This window comes from Pseudopodoces humilis, chromosome 16 (assembly GCF_049639895.1).
Source record: "Pseudopodoces humilis isolate 2021_Gansu_Grassland_sample_001 chromosome 16, ASM4963989v1, whole genome shotgun sequence".
NCBI lineage: Eukaryota > Metazoa > Chordata > Aves > Passeriformes > Paridae > Pseudopodoces > Pseudopodoces humilis.
In genome coordinates this window covers 8,332,807-8,353,566 of record NC_142215.1, presented here as the reverse complement: position 1 = coordinate 8,353,566, position 20,760 = coordinate 8,332,807, and the positions used below count along the sequence as shown (strand labels likewise).

Sequence of the window (20,760 nt, the reverse complement as noted above, 5' to 3'; positions counted from 1 at the left end):
CACACAGAACTGGAGGAGATTTCAAAGACAAAGATCAATGCCTCATCTTCTGATTTTTGGCATGGATCTTATAATTCAGGGTTATTTCTTACTTGACAATTCCCAACAGCATATTTTACTTATTTACAGAAAGACAGGAATTAACAACAGCTCATGACATTTTTATTTTAATGAAATTTAAAAAGGCAGTTATTAGTTATACATACACACAACTGATTCTGTACTTGTTAGTCATAAATATAGAACATTCAAAAGTACAAAATACACTTTATCCACAGCACAATTTCACATCAATATGAAGAGTTTAAACAGATACGTAACCAAGTGCCTAACAATGACAGAAGCCCATTTTTGGAGTTGTTTTTTTTTTCTTCTTTCTCTTTCTTTTTTAAAGACCATTAATCTACACAGAGTAATCAGTGCCCACAGTTGTCAGTTTCATGAAATGCACTCTGGTTTAGAGTAGGAAAAGACTGACCTTTAAAAGACAATTAGATGCCATCACCTTTTCTTTGCTCCATTAACAACAACAACCCCAAGCCCACATTCTCTTCTTCTCACAGTTAACAACTGTGAAAAATGGGGCTCTGGCAAAAATCACCTGAAGCCAAACTTGAGCACTGCCAGGAAAAGTGAAAACATCTGAACTAGAAGTTAGTCCACTCGATACCTTGCAAACAAAGAGCAACAGCAGTATGACACCGATAAGGCATTAATGACAAAATGGCTGTATTATTCTCGAAAAAAGAGTACACCTATGTATAAAAATATATGTCATAGCAATTGGGTAAATCCAACACTATTTAACACTGTGCCAAAAGTAATTAAGAGTTAAAAAGGCAGTTCTGCAAGAAGTATTTACAGTTTCATACTGTACTTCGAAAGAAAAGAAAAGGCAACAAAGCTACAAATGGAACTATCTGGTTAAAGCATCACTGTAGGTACTGCCAGTAGCACTTGTACAAGTAATGTGATGGAGTCTTGGACTGTTTGACTAAATAAATGAATATAAATATTTTAGTATTTAAAACTGTTTCAGTCTACATGTCTGCTCCTTGAAATAACTCACCCAGACCATCACTATTTGCAGTTTCTTGCTCCATTAGTTTAAAACCCAAAAGATTCAGTTTCAAGAAACACTGTTTGCAACTGTTCGATCAGAAATCACAGCTTTATTTCCAGCTAAGAAAAAAAACCACAAAAAGGAATGAGAAATCCACCACCTATGAAATTCTGGAAATTGGAAGCCAAAGTGCCAACAAAGCTACACTGACAGCACTTAATAAAAACATCAGCATTCCCAATGCACCTTATAACTGCAGCTATAGGATAAGTTAAGTGGCTTTAGTAACCAAACACAAGATACAGCACAGCCAAGGCTACACAGCTCTGTCAGCCACAGGACTGGGGCTGTTTGGGAGGAGCAGGCACGGACATGGCAGGGCCAGGGCAGCACCAGCAAAGCCTCACCTGCAGCATCTGCTTGCTCAGAAATACAAAGCTGCCAAACTCATTAACTGCTCCCTCTCTGCTGGCTCTGGAATGGCAGCCCAAGGCCTCCCACCCGGGCTGGGGAGATGGGATGGCCAGGAATGGGAAAGGAGCAGGGCAAGGCTGGAAATGCCAAGAATAAAGCGCTGCCTTGGGATGGCACAAGAGAAACGGCTGACAGGGAAAACCCAAACTGGCACTATCAGACTGCCCGGAACAGAGCAGCCATCACCTTCCCCAACCAGAAAAGCAGGGAGTCCACAAGGTGAGAGAGAAGCAGTCCATGCTCTGATCCCTCAGATGTACTGACTTCAAAAAAACAACAAGAAAAACAGACATGTGCTTGAATTTCTTCTAACAGTGCACTTTGAACTGCACGACCAAAATCTGTACACGGGAAGCCTTCTCCAGTAGTAAAAAACCCACAACACACTGAGGAAGTTACCATTGCTGATGTCAGGAGAAAGAAGCTGATTTTAAAAACCTTCTTTTAAAATTTAATTCAGGAAGTAAAATAAACTATAAATATACTTCGAGCAGTTTGTTGGGTAAAATAAAACAGGAGAACAGTACTTTTTTGCTGAATTCATTATTCACTTTATGAAAAAAACTATAAAAATTTCAGAAGAATTGACATTTGTCATGTCAAGCATCTTCTGTGCAGAGACACAAACTGCTCACCTACTGCTCCCCTGCTCATAAGCAGCCCCTTTCAAAACCCTGCACAGACATTGAGCGCTGATCACTGGTGCAACATCCAGGCACCTCTTAGAGACACCACTGAACTTTTCTCTGAGGCAGCAGAGCTTTGCCTCTCCAATTCCATGAGCAGTCATTCATTTGAGCAGTGTGAGGGGGAAGGGAGACGGCTCCAAGAGAATAAATATCCATGTATTTAAAAGAAAAGTGTGTAAGCACATGGCTTGCTCGCTTAAGATGGTATTTTCCTGATCTCTGGGGGAGAAGAGATAGGAGATTTTTTGTTTGTTTTCAGTGTGATTTGGTGAGGCAAGTGCAGACCAGGAGATCTGAGGCCTCTCCAATACCACATCTAGAGATATACAAAACTGTCCTAAAAAAAAGACTCCCTAGCCCCATTTGCACATAGGGTAAGGGATTGGTCCCAGGTTTAGTAAGAGAAATAGTAAGAAGGACTTTTCCTGGCTACTGAACACCACATGCTAATCTGGAGAAGGCTGGGACAGCAGTGTCAGATGAGCACAGCCCCATCTGTGTCCCTGGGCCACGCTCACCTGGGCCTGCCTGCTCTCCAGGATGTAATCCCAGAAATATGGACTGTGGTGATGTGCACCATGTCCCCACTCAGAGACACCCCACAATTTGACAGGGGCTATGAGAAGACAGAGCTTAATCCTCTGAAGTCTAAGAATTGCTGCACACACTGAGATCTCCTGGATGGGGCTGTGCCCTGAGGCTGCTCTTTTGAGGTCTGTGATGGCCCCAGAATGTCCAGAGCTGAGGGAAGCTGCCCCCTCCTCCTCTGCAGAGGCTACCTACCAACACCCAACCTCAAAGGTTATCAACAACCTGCAGGCAGGAACTTGGGGCTTTGTGAGTAATTCCAGAAGAAATGAGCAGGATAAAATCCTTACAATCCAACCTCTGTAACTCATCATGCATATGAAATATTGAACAAAAAGATTCCTACCACATCTCTGATGAAGACACAGGGCAGGTGATTTGCCCAAGAGGAAGGTGATTAACTTACCTCCGTGGAAAAGCATATGGCATTCAGAGCAGTCGAGAGTCCTCAACAAACTTGGTAAGCTGAAAATCCCATATTTAACAGAACAGGATTAACAGGGTTTAACAGAAGCATTTGCTTGGGAATCCAAGCAAAAATTCAAGTTATCACTGTGTATGCAGTGGACAATAGTCCAATCAGTATCTGTTACCAACTCACTCTAAAAAAATTATACACTACAAAACCATCTCAATGCTTGCAGCAAATGAGCTTGAAAGATTCCCTAGTAACAGGCCACCACCTTGCACTGTCAAAATGTGAGGTTTCACAGTATAAAAAAGTACTTCACAGACAAGAAATGCAGCTAATATAGAAAATGCAATCTTGATGTGTTTACAGTAATTTTTTAAGAGGCAATATTTTTGGGAAAGCAAGAACAATAATAATTAAAGCAGCCAGTGAGAAATGTACAAGGTTATAGGCCTCAATTCAGTGCAAGACCAGACTAATAGCTTACGTAAGTAAATGTTTGTTCTGAATAGAGAACCACCTGAATTAAAAGTAAGAACACCTATGTGAAGTGATGGAGACTCCCACGATACTCAAATCCTTCACATACATCATCAACCTTTTCAGTACACTCCAGAATGGACCCTTTGTAAAGGCAAAAGAAACCAGTACAGGATATCACTTCATACAGCACAAGATATACATAAAGTACCAAAATGTACACACATTCAAGTTTAAGTTAGAAAAGGCAGAGCTGAATCTTCTGGTGAGAGAGGCCTACATTATGTTGCTTAATCTCAACATTCAAAGTGACCTAAAACCTACAAGAACCAAAGAAAACAGAATACTGTGTCTGCTTTCAGAAACTTAAGCTTAAAGCAAGGCATCGAAATTGAGCGGTAGGCACTGTAACAAGACATGACCTTACCTTTTCTGTTAGTCTTTGTTACTTTGTTATCTACTGAAAAATTACCATTCAAAGGAAATATTATGTATCATTCACATTCAAATATTTGAGACTCAGAGATTTTTTTTTTTTCAAAAACAAGCAAAATTTTTATCTCTGAGGTAGATGACAATAAAATAAAATAAAAAAAAGAGAAGAAAACAATGGAGCTGTCAATGAACACTAACAAGTGCTGGAGCTCCTCTGTTGGCACTGACGCACCCCAAAGAGGAGAGAGCAAGCCCTACACCACTATCTGAAATGTGAGAAATGTGTCTTCTGGTTTAGTTGCTTCTACAGAAATGCAACACAGAAAAAGCAGCGCCAAAATTACACTGAAATGGCCTTGGAGAAGAAGAACTTCCATTTCTGCTTCGCAAGCTACTCGGAAAATGGTGGAAACATGCCCAGGTCAGCAAAATCCTCAATGTTGTAATTGCCAGTACCCTGTGTCGGATCCCCCGGCATCGGCAGCATGTCCTGCATGATAAGGAAAAATCAAAGTCAAGTCTCACTTGCCAACACATTATCCAGACACAAACTGTTTCCTGTTCATCTTTGCAGTGTAAAACCAGGAAAGACCAAGTTTAGATAATTAAGGTGAAAGGCAGACCTGTGCAGAGGGCTGGGCTAAGGTTTATGTGTTACTTATGTTTTGCTGGAGTGTTTCTGAACAAGAGGTGGGACTCAAGCAGAGCAGAAGTTTCGGATTGCTCCTCTGAAGTAAAACACATTTGAGCTGCCTCCTACTCCTCCCAGACTGAAACAGCTCCCCCTGGAGCAGGAGCTACATACGGACAGAAGCAAACTCCCTGGTTTCACTGCATGGGGAGGATACAACATCTCACACACTGGAGCTCCAGCTGTGTCAGGATGGGTTTGGGCAAAGTCTCACCTCCTTCCCAGCACTCTCTAGGTGAACACTGCTCTGTGGAACAGTCAAGACTGGACATTAACCCCAGCTAACGAGGTGCCCAAGCAGCCTTCATGAATGCACAGAGGCAGAGGAGTTAGCAGGAACTTCTCAGGAGAAATGGGATTTCGTGGTAATTGCTCTCATGTGTCTTGAGCCAAGTGAGGTCTCTGCAGGAGGCTTCAAAAAAACACTCAACCTTTCCTCTCAGCTGGTGACTGAAGCCACAGGGAAAAGATATCCCTTGCTGGGAAAACCAGAGTTTATGCTTGCTTTTCCTGTCAGTCCTTACAATAACAAGCTCCTACCACAAGGCCAAGTCTTGCCAGGGATGGCTCGTTATCCTCACAATAAAACAAAATCAAAAAAACAAATAAGAAAGCTCATGGGATCTGCTCTGCGAAAGAACTGGGAGCTGCTGCATACTGGGAAGTTCCTCCAAAACAAAGACAGATTAAAATCCATCTGAAATCATCATAGCATCCTTGTCAATGTGCTGAGAGAGACTGTGAACACAACTGGCAGTGTCTGAGCTGCCAGGGTCAGCCTTCATTTTCTGACCAAAACCTGGACTTATCTGATGTTTTCCCACATTCTCTCCCAGCCAAAGTGAAGCTGTATCTGCCCCCTCCTGTCTACACTTCCATCTCTGAAGGCATTTCTGCTGCTGGGGCCTCTGAGGCAAAGTCTCCTCAGGCACAGATCCAGCAAGTTCTCCTCTTGACTTTGCCTCTCTCTCCTTAAGCCCAGCTAACCCAGGGCTGATTTTGGGCACAATCAAAGCAACTTCTTGGAGGCCTTTAAACTCATCCAAGTTTCTTATCCCATCTAGCTGTTATCCTAATTCCCTCCAAAGGCATGCTCAACTCCAAGAGCTCTGCAGATGAGCCCAGCTCTCCTTTAATCCCATGGTCCTCCTTTCCACTAACTTCATGAGAAGTTGGTTAAGAAACAAGCAAGACCCATGTCTGTGCTGGCCATCAAAGCATGCTGTCACCAGCTCCACTGGAGTATTACCCTGAATATGCTCTTGGACAGCGATTAACCTTTGCTAACACAAAGAGAAGCAACAGACCAATCTTGCCTGGGCCGTGGGCTAAGAGCACACAGACAGGCATTTATTCCAGATGAAGTGCTGCTGTTTGATCTTGTGTGAAAACAATGGTTCATCCACACAGGAATATTCCCATGCTCACAGCTCTTCTGCAGCGTTCTTGCGAGCAGCCACACACGAGCCCAGTCTCGCAGGTGAATTTACTTTCCAAAAGACAAGGAGGCACCCCACTTCTAAACCTTGCTTGGGGCTTGAACTGTCTTTCCTGCATTTATCTGCATTGTTTTCTTGTAAACTGTCTTCTTCATCTCATTTGAAAACCAGTTATACAAGGACAGATATGTTATTAGTCAACTTTATGAAGTCCTACTCTATAGCAGGACTTTGCTATCTGCAGTCAAGACTCAGAATTATAGTTAATTAAGTAGCTGAAGACAATTGTTTTCCATCTATCTGATATCTGACTGGGTTTAACCTTAAAAAATTATGCTCCACTATCTTCTATGCAGGATGAGACTCCTTTCCTGCTTGAACTGTCAAAGAGAATGACATTGATATCTAATTGAACTTGAGATGTCAGAGGCCAGCACCAGGATAAGAAAGACATTCCACGTGGGAATGAATACTTCATGGGTTCTCTGCAAAAGATGAAAGCCCTAAGTACAGGGTGCAGAGAGAAGGGTAAACAGCATTCTACATCAGCAAAGACGGTGTTGTGTGGCAGAAACCCAAACCACCTCCGTAGCTAAGGGCAGCTAAGAGCAGTGCAGGCCTATGCAGCATTGCAGAGAAGTGCTCCAGGCTCTGCTGCACCCTGTTCCTCCAGGGCCACGGCTCTAACTCAGAACTGAGGGGTCATCAGAGGGACTCTGGGCTCCCTGAGCACTCCTCACCTGGAACACCTCGGTCTGGTTGGGCTGTGGGTGTGAGTGCTGGTCCCCACTCTGCTGGTTGTGGTGTTGGCTCTGCCACTGCGACCACACCTCGGAAGGTCTCCCCTGGAACTGCCCACTGCTCTGGCCACCTTCAGCTGGATAGGGAAGAAAACGTAGAAGTCAGAGAGCAGCTCCTCCAAAACATCTGTTTGCTCTGGGGTGGCACCCATCAGTGCCTGGATTTGCAAAGAAGCCTTGGAGAAAGCCCTGAGTGACAGCAGCCCTGGGAGAGAGGAGGAAGCTGGAGGGAGTCTGAGCCCCACAGCAAGGCTCAGGGCCACGGCTGCACAGCCATCAACTGCCCAGAGCAAAACGCACCGTGACACCATGAGCAAGCACTGGAAGACAATTCTCAAGCATCCCCCCATCGTTTTTTAACCAATAATAAGGAGTATTTTTCATTTCACTTAAAAACTGAACTTCATCATCTGAATGCTGTTTCTCTTCAAAACACTGAATTCTTGCAGAGCAGTGGGTGCACAGTTTGTTGCTCATCTAAGAAGCATGTAAGCAGATCCAGGACTTGTTAAAGCAGATGTAGAAACAGTATGATCAACAGACAACAGCCTAATTAAATACAGGCTTTGCGGGACTGTCTTGTCCTCCAGTGATACATCTGAAAAGTGAGTTATTTAATATGCAGTTTTTGTAACAAATGATTATCCTGTGAGTATGGTGATACTTTCCTGAAAGTTTCAGGCCATTTACATTTGACAGAGTAACTCAGATAGCAAGGCATTATTGTAAATACACTTAAAATTATGATTTCAAGGATATTAATTTCTTCTGAATGGTCTACCAGAAAAAAAGGCATGTTGCCACACATTAATTTGGTTACCTACAACACATACATTTTTCATGAGTACACTAACAGATAACACTTCAGCAGGACTCATTTCACCCTGGATTTCTACAGACTGCCACTGAATTAAAATATTTTTGGATACTTTTCCATTAATTAGTTAATTAATTAATTCACATCTCCTTCTAAGAATTATCATTTTAGAAAGCTTGCTACCAGGCTTATGCTTTTCCTCCAAATATTTTTTCCTCTTTTTTCTTGTTAATATTTTTCTCTATAACTGCTCCAGCTATTTTTGCCTGTTTCTCACAGCACAGGATCAAGCTGTGCATGTCTGGTTCTTCCTGATCACCAGCATCCTCTGCCGAAGGTGCCAAATTTCCTGTGTCAAACTTCCACACCTGTGCTGTGCCAAGTCTTTGACAGCCAGACTCAGTCATGTCAAATCAGCCACTACTTACAGTCATGACTTCAGAAAATACAGACACACATAGTTGGCCCAATACCTTTGGCTACCAGCTAAGCCATGTAAAACAGATAAAGGGAAGGTTTTACAGGAAAGTAAACAGGCTGTAGTGATGCACTCCTATCACATCCAAAGCAGATGATTACAGTTCTTCCCTTACTGACATTACTATTACCAGTAATTCCACTAACTCAAAAACCCTGCAGACATTTTAAGAGCCAAAATAAAACTCATCTGAATTACCCCTTAAAAGCAAGCTGCAAGTTTGTTTTGGTTTGTTTCCCCCCTCAGAACAACACATTGAAATTAACTGAGTGAAGCAAATGATGCTTCTTTTCAGCAGAACAGCTCTGGCCAGCCGGCGGTGGAAGCCGCTCTTCTCCGTGAAGGCTGGGTTATTAATAGCACCCAAACTGATGTAGGTCAGGAGATGTTTCTCATTAAGTGAAAGGGCTCTTGCCAAGTAGCTTAAGCCTGAAATACAAGGCTGTCTCATAAACAAATGTACAATGCCTGGTGGAAATGGAGGGAGGAATAAGCAGTGTGGGAAGAGCTCCATCTCAATGCCCTTTTTCTAGGCGCAGGTCTGTGCCAGACCTGCTCCCCAGGGATGGGAGCAAACAACACACATTAGCACACTGCTACTCCTGCTTTTTGGGATTGCACATTACCATCACCCAGTGACATTTTTCATGGACTCCATTATGTTTTTTACTCTTGAATATTATTCTTCTGGTGGAGCGCAGAAAACTTGCCAAGCGGTTACCCACTGGGTCACGGTCTGAAAGCCACCAAATTACCATGAAATAGGAAAAGAAAACCATTTCAAAACATGGTACCTACTCTGATTAGGTTAGTACCACTGGGGATACAAAATAAATCCTGTTCTCAGCCAAACTCCAACATGCAATCTCAGTGCAAGAGGACACCACCATGAAGAAGAAAATAAAAAAATGGAAAAAAAATTGCAAATTTGTGCCTTTTAAGTATTTTCCTGAGAAGTAAAAATAAATTGAATCAGCTGACCACAATTTGGGAGGATGGTTACTAGTGATCTAAGTAAATTTTGAATCTTTCAGTACACCATTTACTGGGAAAATATAAAAAAGTTCCCTCATACTATAAAATGACAATATTCTGAAGTGTGTTGGATGTGGAGGATATGCAGCATGGAGGGAACAGGTCAGTTCTGCCCTCTCTACTCAGCAGCAGAAAGCAAAAAACCCTTTCACCACCTGGGCTTCATAACTGACCCACCAAAAGAACAATGAAATTTTTACTGATTAAATGCTGGAAGATTTTTAATTAAGTTAATGCTGAAGAGGTTAATTTCTACGTTCATTTCTGTGTGCCACCATGTAAAACTCACCAAAGCCTGCACTCCGGTTGGCTAAGCTGGAGTAGGCATTCCCACTTGGAGAAGAGGTGGCTGGGCTGGACAGAGGGCTGTATGATGATGGATCAGCTGGGTAGGTGTGACTTGTTCCAATGCCAAAGGGAGACGACTGAGCCTTGCCAGACTGAGATGGAATTTGCTGACAAATTAAGCATAAGAGAAAGAAAAGATTTTATTATTGGGGAACAGCATAGCAGAATCACTTTTTACAACACAAAACAAAGACTAAATAAACTCTGTGGATGCTAACAGGCACATTTCTCCTGTCTCAGCCATATTTCATTTCTGTCCAAGCCAGGTTACTGCTGCAGAAGGAATACAACACACTATAAACCATCACTTACAGCTCTCCTCTGATTAGCTCACATGTACTCTGTAACAGAGCTATTTGGAAAACCAGGATTTCCTTCACCACTATTATGAGGATTCATCTTAAACTCCACAGGTATGAAGAATTCATCTTTATTTTCCAGGTGTATTGATTTCACAGGGTCACAGTAAAATCAGTTCTCTGAATGTCTTGCAGGACACATGAAGGTCTCAGATGACCAGAGGCTCCAGTGCTTGAGACTAAATGGCTAAAGAAGTTTCAAAGGTAATGAGCTGCTTTCTCTCCCTGCCTATGAAATACAGGCAGCAGTTCTTTTGCCTTCTAAAAGGCTTAGAAGGGTGAATCACCAAGTCCTGCCAGAAGAGAAGAAACAGTCTAACATTGCTTTAACTGGGCAGCTGAGTTAATTCAAAGGTACTAAAATCCAGTTTGCTGTCATTTCACCTACATAATGTCTCTGTCAGAGGATCTCCCAGAACATTACACAAATGATTAAACACTGCAGAGGTTGCTTTGAGACATGTACAACTGGTACACTGAGACTAAAGGGAGTGAAGTGTTCCATCCAAAGTCATGTGCTAATGTATGGTGCACAGACAGAATCTGATTATAAACCATTTCCCACGTTATGAGTAAGTTCAGCAGTCCCAAGAAAAACTCACCCCACGAACAGAAACTGAAGGTGATGTGCACTGTTACAGGCAATCAATGCATGCAAAGCAAGCTGTTCCTCCCTGGAAGAGAGGGACAGGGAGCAGAACAAAGCCCCTCACAATCCAAGGGGAAAAGGTCAAACCTGCTACACCACTCAGACACACACAAGTGCATGAGCTGGGCAGGATCCACCCAAGGGCACTGAGGCAGCTGGCACAAGTGCTCACTGAGCCACTTCCCATCATTTCTCAGCAGGAAAAATCCCTTCACCAAAAGTGTTGTCAAGAACAGGAAGAGGCTGCCCAGGGAAGAGACTGAGTCATCATCCCTGGAGGTGTTTAAAAGCTGTGTAAATGTGGCACCTGGGGATGTGGGTTAGTGGTGAAATTGGCAGCAGTAGGTTAATGGTTGGATTTGATGACCATAAAGGTCTTTTCCAAACTTAATGATTCTATGATTTTTGGGCAAATGCAAGGGAGCTGGGGGAGGAAAACAGATCCCAACAGGCATATAATATGTGGAAGATGCTATTAAGTCTTCAGTTCAGTTCCAAGCTAAGAAATTTTACATTTCTGAAGGTTTCCACAAGGGAAGTGGGAGCTTGGCATGTCACTTTTGCAAGGTTTAGCTCCATTTTACTTTATTAAGATGAAAGAAATAGTTCCAATTTCCTTACACTCACATACAAACTCGGTTGACTTGGACAGAATTTGTGCAGTAAGAGGGATGAGTAATTTGTTTTAGTCATTTTCAGCACCTTTCATATCATTTGAAGAAATGAGATAATGTTGTGACTGGATTTCATTAACCAGGTGTGACAGATAACCATGACACTCTGAGGGCTGGGAATTATCAGTGATTAATGTGGGAGCAATTCACTTATTGAAAATTTATTTAGTGACCACCCCAACATACCATTCCAGCCTGCCAAACAATGGCAACTCAGGAGGGATTAAGAGCAGCATTATTAAGATTGAACTTGATTATTTCATATTATTTGTCTTTTAATAGAGTTTTAAACCACTTTTTTCAACTGTTACATAGAACAAGAGGTGATTTCTGGGCTAACACTGACAAGCACAGTGCAGCTGATGGAGGTATGTGCTGTTTCCTCCAGCACACAACAGTGTAAGCTACACTGGGCAGTGCTAATTGAGGGGCAACAGGCTGAGCAGCCTCTGCTCTCAATCCGTGCCTGGATTTGTACGTGCCCCTCCTGCCCACCCTGGTAAAGGTGGGTAACACTGCTGGGTGCAAGGTCCTGCTCCAAGAAAGATTTAATTCACAGGCTTAATACTAAAGCAGAAGATGTGTCCTTTTTCCTTCATCCAGTGCACACATATAAGAAATGCAGGACAAGACCTTCCAGTGGGGTTTGGGTCAGTGCAGCTGCTGCCACCTCAAAGGCCACCATCCCACACCAAGTGCAGTTACACACAGGGCAGCTGCTCACGCTGTCACAACTCCATCCCAACCACACATTAATTACACTGAAATTATAAATGGGTTTACTAACACTTTTGTAAAAAGCACTCAGAGTGCAAATCTTCAATGACCACGAAAATAAAGCACTTGAAATCAATACCTGTCCTGGAAATGGTGGGCGGTTTCCTGTCCAGGCCACCTGGCTCTGGTTGAGCTGCCGGGATATTTGTGTCAGGTTCTGGCCTGTTGAGGAGGAAGACTGGATGTCGTTGACACCAGGAACATGCACCACAGATGAACTAAGGGTTCAGAACAGACACAGAGACTCATTTGTAGGGCATATTCTCAATGCACAAATCCCAGACAAAGAAATATTGACAATACATTAAAACTAATTGTTCAATCTGTCTTGACTGAAAACCATCACAAAAGTATGAAACACACTGGCGTTCTAAATGTCAGTCCTAACAGACACAGTAGGCAAAATTATTTTGAATTAGCTTCAGTAATCACTTGGAAAGAGTTTCTAAGAATAAAAACCATCTCACACATGGTGCATACACACTTAACCCCACACCAGTTTAACATTTAATGCATTAAAAATCCATAGTGAAGAGAGTATTTAAGTAAGTACTTCCTCAATTTGTGCTTAAAGTCAACAGTATTTAAGCATTTGCTTAAATGCCATTCTAAATGAAGATGGGCAAAAAAGATGATACTTGTAAGCACTTCCTTATTTGTTTCCTGCCTGGGAAATGGAAGAATTACATGCTACAGATTAAAAGTAAGGGCTTTTAAATCCTTTTCTCACCAACTGATGCTTAAGAAGAGCAGGCAGTTATATACCCAGGCAAAAGAATAATCAAGACAGGAACTTGAACTCATGGAACACTAATAATAATAAAAAAATAATATTTTTAAGGAATTTTTTTTATATGTTAGCTGTTTGCTGCTTACTAAATTTCACTACTGAGAAATACCCAGAAATTCCTAATTATAAGAAAATATAAGAATTATAATAAGAATTATATGAAAAATTTTATGAAGGAACTGCTCCACTTCACCATTTTATTCTCATGGAAGTCTTGAGCAATGGAATCTACACAACCACACATTGTGACTGTACTTTTATATATAAAACCGTATTTTTTCCATGTCATATATAAATTAATAGAAATTAAGACAGCACACAAAACCACTTTTGTGGATCCACTGAGACAGCTTGTTCACTTCTCTAATCCCTTCTCTATTGTTTATTTTCACAATCTTACAGAGAGAGAAGAGAGCAGATTGGGAAAAGAAGTAAACAAGGCTGAGCAGAGAGAAAGCAGGAATCTGAATCCTCAGAGAAGGCTGACAAAATCCCTGCCAGAGAGTAAGCAAAATGTGGCAGCCATTTGAATATAGAAGTTGTTACTCTGCATTTCTTACTGCCTAAAAGCAAAGTGTATGTTTAGAAATTCTTTGTAGAGTTTTCTAATTTTTTTTTAAAATCTGTTTTATTTTTATTTTATACTATCATAGAGTCTCCAAAGAGGGAAATGTAGACCAGAAAGTCCATCTAAATCTGTCTGGAGCACACAGCAGCTGTTGGGGAGGGCTGGCCCTACTGCCAACACCTTCTCAGCTGGACTGGCAAGTCCCATCACCTAAGGAGCTTGGACTGTATCTGGAACTGCACTTTGAAAGCAGGATTCTGCAGAACAGTGCCTAGAGACTGCCCAGCCTCAGTGACTGAATGGGCCAGGCTGGAGATTATACAGAGGACAGTTCACTGAGAGTGGAAGTGCTGGCAGAAATACAAGCCATTACTTGATGTAACAGAACAGCAGTGGGAAAAAAGCTGTAGTTAAACATCAGGAATTAGCAAAGGAAATGAACAGAACACAAGCCAAACCCCCAGATGGCAAGTCAGTCACCCAGTAGTACACAATATCCAATTAAAAGACATTTCAAGTTACTGTCATATCTCCCCAAGTTATACTTGGTTTTAATTTGACAAAACACATTCACATGGATCTTATTTCTCTTCACTGAGATTATTAGCAATTAGGACTTTAAGAGCACATTGGTTTAAATAAAATCATCGTTTGCCAATGTTTTCCAGTTCAAGGAACTGACTGAGTGGCTGTTCCCTCACTTTCACTGCCTTGGCCGGTTGCAACAGGAGAATGAAACTCCAGTAAGACAGTGCTGATATCACAAGGCACTAAGGTAAACACGACTGCTGTTATCACACTCTCCAAAAGTAACTGGAACCTGTACTGGCAGCTGGTAGGCAATGACACATACTTAAAATGTTTTGCATTTGCACCTTTCAGAGTTATTTCCCTTCAGAAATTGTTGCTGCTTCTTAGCTTTTTTCCAATTATAATATCACAGCAAAAAGTACCTACTTACCAGCCAAGATTTTTAAGAGAGATCCCCAAATCATCTCAGCCTGTCCAGCATTAAGTGCTGAAACATCACCAGCACTGAAGTGTACACAGAGTAAAATCCATTCATGGAAAGAAAGCTCTTGCACCTTGGGTTGGTTTTGTTTCTACTGTACTGAAGTGAGACAGACACCCCCTCTCAGACAGAAACTAATCCATTCAAGATCTGCATTAAATACCTGAAAGTCTTTCCCGAGTGTCCTGGCTGGAATGGGCTTCCCTGTGAGTAAAGCTGCTGGTTTCCTGCGGTGGATGCAGAGGCCATCATTTTTTTATCTGCTACAAGAGAAAAACAAATCACAGAAAAAGAATTAATTTAGGGGATGAGATAATGAAGGAAAATTATTTAAAGACAATTGCAATGTATGATTTCTTCCCTTCATTAAGCTTCATGAAGAGGCCCTGTGGAACACATTAGGAATGACACAAAATGACAATTCAGTGTGAAACCAGAGGCACAGCTGGTTTGTGTCTCCCTAATGCCATTGTTGGCATGGAACATTGTGCTGGTCGTGCCCTCTGGCCACACAGCCCAGACCTGCTGGAAGCTGCTCCTGACTGGACAGAGCACCAGCTCAGGTGGGAAGTGAGGGGTGCCCCCAGGCACAGACTGGAGAGAGCAACAAAGCTTTTCTGGAAGGAAGGTGTGAGGGTCTGCCCAGGGGGATGGAGGGATGGCACATGAAACAAGCCTGGTCTGATGGGTGTGATGCACATGCAGCCCTGTGGCTCAGGTGAGGGTGCATTTCTGGCACCAGGAAAAGTTCTCCAGCCCCACTGCTGTTACCACAGACTGTCTGCACTGAGGTGGCAGCTGAGGGCCCCCACCCTGCTGGGTAAGAGAAGCGAAGGAAGGGTGTCCAAGAGCTCTCTCCTAACCAGCTGACACTCTGCTTCCCTGGACAGCCCAAGGAGCACCACCTCCCCAGAGGCATTGCCTGCTCATCTTGGGGTGACAACCTGCAGCCCCACCTGCATCACAGGTGCCTGGAGGCACTTTGCTTCTGAGTGTCTTAGACCCGCACACCTGAGCTGTGGCAAGGTAAAACACAGGTCTGTTGTGGAATTTGCTGTCCTTGTGTGGCTTGGGGGAGCCATGAAATAGGATGGGGAGCCATGAAATAGGATGGAAGCACCCCAGAGGGGTGGAAGACCAATGAGCATAGCGAATAACTTGCACAAAGAGATGCCATTAACTTTTATAGTATACCTTTAATGTGGCAACTGGAGATTGATCTCTCATTGAACGAAATGAGACTGGGTGAACAGCACCATTTGGTCCCTTAATTTAATCTTCTGGTACTGGATTATTCCAAAGCCCAGGGAAATCTCACTACTACTACTCTTAGAATAATTTGCAGGTCTGCTACACCACCCTTTATTCACTTTCTCCATCTGTCTTCCAAGTGCAAAACACCCCACAACTCACTGATGGTTTTGCAACCATTTGTTGCTATGTACCTGACAGGCCTGGAAATCGAGTCTGCCCCCTCATTCTCCCCTTTGCCCTTTTCAGATTCCCACTCATTTCACAAGATGCTCTCTTGGACAAAAGGCCCACTCAATTCACAAGTAACAGAAGTATTTTTTAGGTGTTTAAAATATACTTAGCTTTCCCTAGAAAGAGACCTCATGAGTGTGACTCACCAAAGGCCTCCAACACACACCAGCTCTTCTCTGTTACCTAAGTTGTTCCTACATTATGTTCCTAACAAGAACCTAAGCTTGCCTCTCTAAAGAAAAAAGTCACCTCAAATTCCCTCACAGGAGCCTCAGAGGGGGAGTGTGGATGCCACTGATGCAAACTGGCATTGCTTGTCCCTTGTAATGCAGAAATTTGTAGGAATTGCTCCCTGGCTACCTACAGACAAGGCTGTAAAAAACTATGCTCTCATATTTAAAAAAAAAGCAACATGGAGGAAAGGGGACAAGGTATAGAGAAGGCTGTGTATACAGTAGGAAGAACAGAGAATGGGTTGGCATATCTCTGAGAAGAGGAACAGATGAATATGTTTTTTTCTGCAGTAATGTCATTCTTGCATGAGATGCCCCATTTTCTAAGGCCACCCTTTGCAGGGACACCAAACTCTCAGGGCTGGAAGAGACTGAGCCAAAATCCTGCGGGTGCTTTAGATATTGGAGAACAACTCACTAGAAAAATTGAGAGTGCCCCAAATGAACTGGAATTCCTCAAGTGCAGCAGAGTTGCCATGGCAGCTACCAGGCTGTGCCACAGGATGAGGCCAAGACAAAGGGAGCAGCTAAACTAATAGCAAGCAGCTAATTCTCCTTCCTGAGTTACCCTGAATGCTCTTTAGCCTCTGAATCTGGCCCACATCTCTCCCAGCTGTATTCCTACTCAGGATTTTTCACACAATTCTCTGCTCTCACCTTTGGTATAGCACTGTTTTTTGTGGTTTTTTTTTGGTGAATTTTTGTACATGACTGTACTGGTCAATGATGGATTTCCGATATTTCTGCCTCTTGACTGACTCTCTCTCAGAACTGCAGCATCCCATGCTCCAAATCACTTGCATGAACCAGTAAAGTCAGGCTTCCTCTCCCAATTTTTGGGGTTTTAATTAAGTGTGGCCACTACATGCACCAATAGCAGCAATCTCCCTGTGTCAGCCCATGTTCTTACGGAATGAGATCGGGTATCAACAACGCAAATGTCTGGCAGGCAGCACGCAGACTTGTCAATATTGGTTTTGGACAGGGCATCTCATCCCTAACTGGGAACCATCCTTTATCATTCAGAGGAGACCTTGATCACAGCTCCCATGAGAAATTCAGAGAGGGAGAATGTCCCAAAAAAACCCACAGCCTGTAAATTGATAAGAATGAAAAGAGAAATGGCATTTCCAAGAACATAACCTCCCAGCTACCTCACAGCTTGCGACACCCTTAACCCTAACCCCTTCCCACAAACAGCTGAGAGCTGCCTGAAAGCAAGCCAGTAAGGCAGCCAAAAAGCAAGATGTTCTTGCTTGGAAAAACACATTCTGGTGTTTAGGGTTGGAGTCTTGCTACCTTCTAATGGACCCCTTTTATGGCCTCAGCTGTCGACTCCACTGTTCATGTAAACAGACAAGGATGAACAGGGATAGCAGAGAAGTCCTAGCAACAGGAGGACAGAATATCAAGTATATATTGCAGTCACAATGTCTTCTCCAATTGAAAAAGCCAATCCAGACATAAGAAACCAACAGCGAGGTCACCTTCCAACACCCCCGGAGTCAAACCCTGTGGGTTGTTTCCTCCCTGCACTGCATGACACTTGAACATTGATTTATTTAAAACAAATGTAAGAATTCCTCTTTTTTAGTGAGGACAGCTAAGAACAATAAACAATCAATGAGCTCTTCCACAAGCCATGGCATTAAGGAGCCTGGTTTCCTACAGATTTATTTCAGATGATCCCTTCAGCTGCCAGTCTTAGTGGTTCTGTCTGTTAGGGCAACAGGCAGCACAGGCCAGGGCTACTTTGAGACAGCTCCATCTGTCTGACTGACAAATTGGCTGCTACCTCTTAGAACAGGGCTGGGAAATCCTTTGGAGAGGGCATCACTGAAGGATGTCCAGGAGGACTCTCTCCTCACAGTAATTTCCAAGGAATATAGAACAACATATTGTTTCTGAGACTCCTATCACCCTTAAAAGAACTTGCTAACAAGTTTAAAAGTTGTGGGGAAAAAAGCAAGGACTCCTCACAACCAGGTAACATGACTGGAAATGCCTCAACTGACCAGAGAACAAGTATACTGTTGGCAGCATATGACTCTGAAAGTATCAATACAAAAGCTGGTGATTTGATTAAAAAATGCAGCCCATCTTAAGACTGTATGGTCACTTTCCTGACCCTTTTTAGAGAAATATGTCCCTATTTAGAGAAATAAATGTACATATGCTTTTTAAGAAAGAAAACACACACTTAGAAATGGAATGCTCTGCTCAGTATATTTAATATCTAGGAGCACTGCCTATGGCATCCCTGTGAAATGAAAAGAGAATCAAAACCAGGCAGCTCTGGTGACACAAAAGCCATCCTTCCCTCTTTGAATTTACTCCTATCATATTTAGGGGAGACACCAACTAATGACAAATGCTAGGAAATGTCCCAAAGACCAATGCTTAGAAAATTCTCAGCCACACAGCAGTTTCTTCATTCTCTTGAAGCTGTGCTCTACATCATGTAACCAAGCTTAACACAGTATTGTAAATTAAACATCAGGGACATTCACTTACAAGCAGTTATTCCAGCAAACATCTCAGCAAATCTAGGATCTCTCTCTTGGGAGAAGATAGCATCAGGCTTTTCCACAGACTTTCCACCCTCGTGAACATTAGCTGGTATACTTGGAACAGGCACCTGTTGAGATACACAGAGGAAGGCAATTCCCTCTACTGTATTTAATAAAAAGGAATACAGGGACAGTCACAATGTACTTTCAGTTTTGCTGAAATCTGCTGTTGTTTTACATCTTAAATGATCAGAGGCACAAAAAGAAAAATCTGAGAAATTTCACCTGAGACAAGTCATAGGATGACAGCCCATCTCTTTGATGTACTTCGAGTTCTGCTTGCTGTTGCTGAAGTTGTCTGCAAGGGAGACAAAATGACTTTCTTACAAAAAACCAATTAAGATACAAAAAGGAATAGTCACGGTCTCCTATTTTACACTCCCAGTGAAACGTGTCTCAGATGATTTACTAAATCCTTTCCTGTGAGATCCATCTGTTTTTACAGCTTTCTCACTGAGAAAACCTGCACCACAGGAATGCAACAGGGCACAGGAAGAATTCTGCTGTGATAGCACAGAAGTGTAGGTGGGTAAGTAATGGAGGATGGAACACAATCTCTTTATAAAGGATTTAAAAATCAACTTTTCCTAATTCATTGTCTTCCTCATGTTATTGATGAACACACCAGGCCCCCTCTCTGATTCTGCTGAAGGAAACAATAAGCTTGCCCTCCAGGAAGATACCTAATGACAGAACACCTCAGCAGCTGGAAGGTCATCCAGATGTTTTACACCTCTGATCAACAATCACTTTCTGTTGCTTGGTCTCAAGAAGCAAGAAAATTTCTGGCCTGGAGATGCATGGGTAGAACACTCATCTTTGTGGGGCTCTTAGCTCAGTTAGCAAAGATAAACCCCCACAAATATGCTAGAGCTCAAAGATTAGGACAGGATTGGAGTTGAACTTAAAAAATACTTGGATTTGATACTTGTTAATGATCCTTGACAGTACTCACAGTTTGTGAATGTTTCTGGCTTCTTTCTGAAGGAAAAATCACACAAAAGATGGGAATTACACACCATGTGTGTCTTTCCCCAGAGAAATGGTACTTGGACAGGCAGGAATAGATGAGATTTTTGCAAAACAGTAAGATCATGGATTTGAAACTCTGGAAAACGACAATGTATTTTTAGCCACAGGCTTAAATTTTATATTTTCATCCAAATCTTTTTTTAAGTTTTGAAATAGAGTCAAATGCCAAGGGACTGAGAGACAAACTTGCAGACAAAGTCAAATGACAAAGTAGACACAAACTGCTGGAAATGTGAGGAATCACTCATGCAAACTACTGGAGGAAGTAACAGATTTGGCTATCCCTTGAAGCCTTTTCAGAAGTCACTTTGGTGAGTTATTATGCTCCATGGCAAAAATCTGTGTCCTGCAACAAACAGCAGGTTGGAGTAAGTGGCCAAAAGCCTTGTGCAAGCCTTGTGGTATGAGAACACATAATGCAGGGAATAATTTTGTCCTAGCAGTGCAAAAAAGGCAGTCCCCCAAGCCATTAGTGCCATGGATTTTCCCCTATTATTTTAGCAAACAGAAAATTCCTAAAAATTACCTCTGGAATGAAAAGACATTCTTTGTTCACAAGCATAAAATGCAAACTTTTCCAACAGAACTACAGGAGGCAATTTAATCATGGGGAATCTATGGGGAAGTTTCTAAATACCACCCCGTGGACAATAAACACCCATTAAATCCCATTGTTAACGTGAAAGCTAATTACACTGTTTCATTTGTTTTTATTACCACCGGCTTGGTGCATGTGTCAATAAACAGCACATTAGGTTCTCCTCTGTTCCTTATAAAGAATGTTTTCTTGATCCAGCCATATACATACAAATGAGCCAAACCAAACAGCACACTCACTCATTATTTGTTTTGTAGGCACTTC

The 20,760-nt window shown here is 42.4% G+C and overlaps 1 protein-coding gene across 10 annotated transcripts in view; it reads right to left on the bottom strand.

Moving 5' to 3' along the window:
* Positions 1-132: 132 nt before the first annotated feature.
* Positions 133-20,760, bottom strand: part of ARNT2 (aryl hydrocarbon receptor nuclear translocator 2) — a 95,222-nt gene continuing 74,594 nt past the window's right edge. For 9 of the 10 annotated variants that reach the window (XM_014251326.2, XM_088063094.1, XM_088063092.1 and 6 more), the window contains 7 exons: positions 19,092-19,164; positions 18,811-18,934; positions 14,742-14,841; positions 12,288-12,426; positions 9,691-9,856; positions 7,012-7,148; positions 133-4,631 (listed from right to left, as the gene is read on the bottom strand). In XM_014251326.2, the coding sequence (XP_014106801.1) occupies positions 4,533-4,631; positions 7,012-7,148; positions 9,691-9,856; positions 12,288-12,426; positions 14,742-14,841; positions 18,811-18,934; positions 19,092-19,164 (838 nt within the window). In that variant the 3' untranslated portion in view covers positions 133-4,532. The remainder of the gene's footprint in view (positions 4,632-7,011; positions 7,149-9,690; positions 9,857-12,287; positions 12,427-14,741; positions 14,842-18,810; positions 18,935-19,091; positions 19,165-20,760) is intronic. The other variant, XM_088063085.1, reaches the window with a different exon arrangement.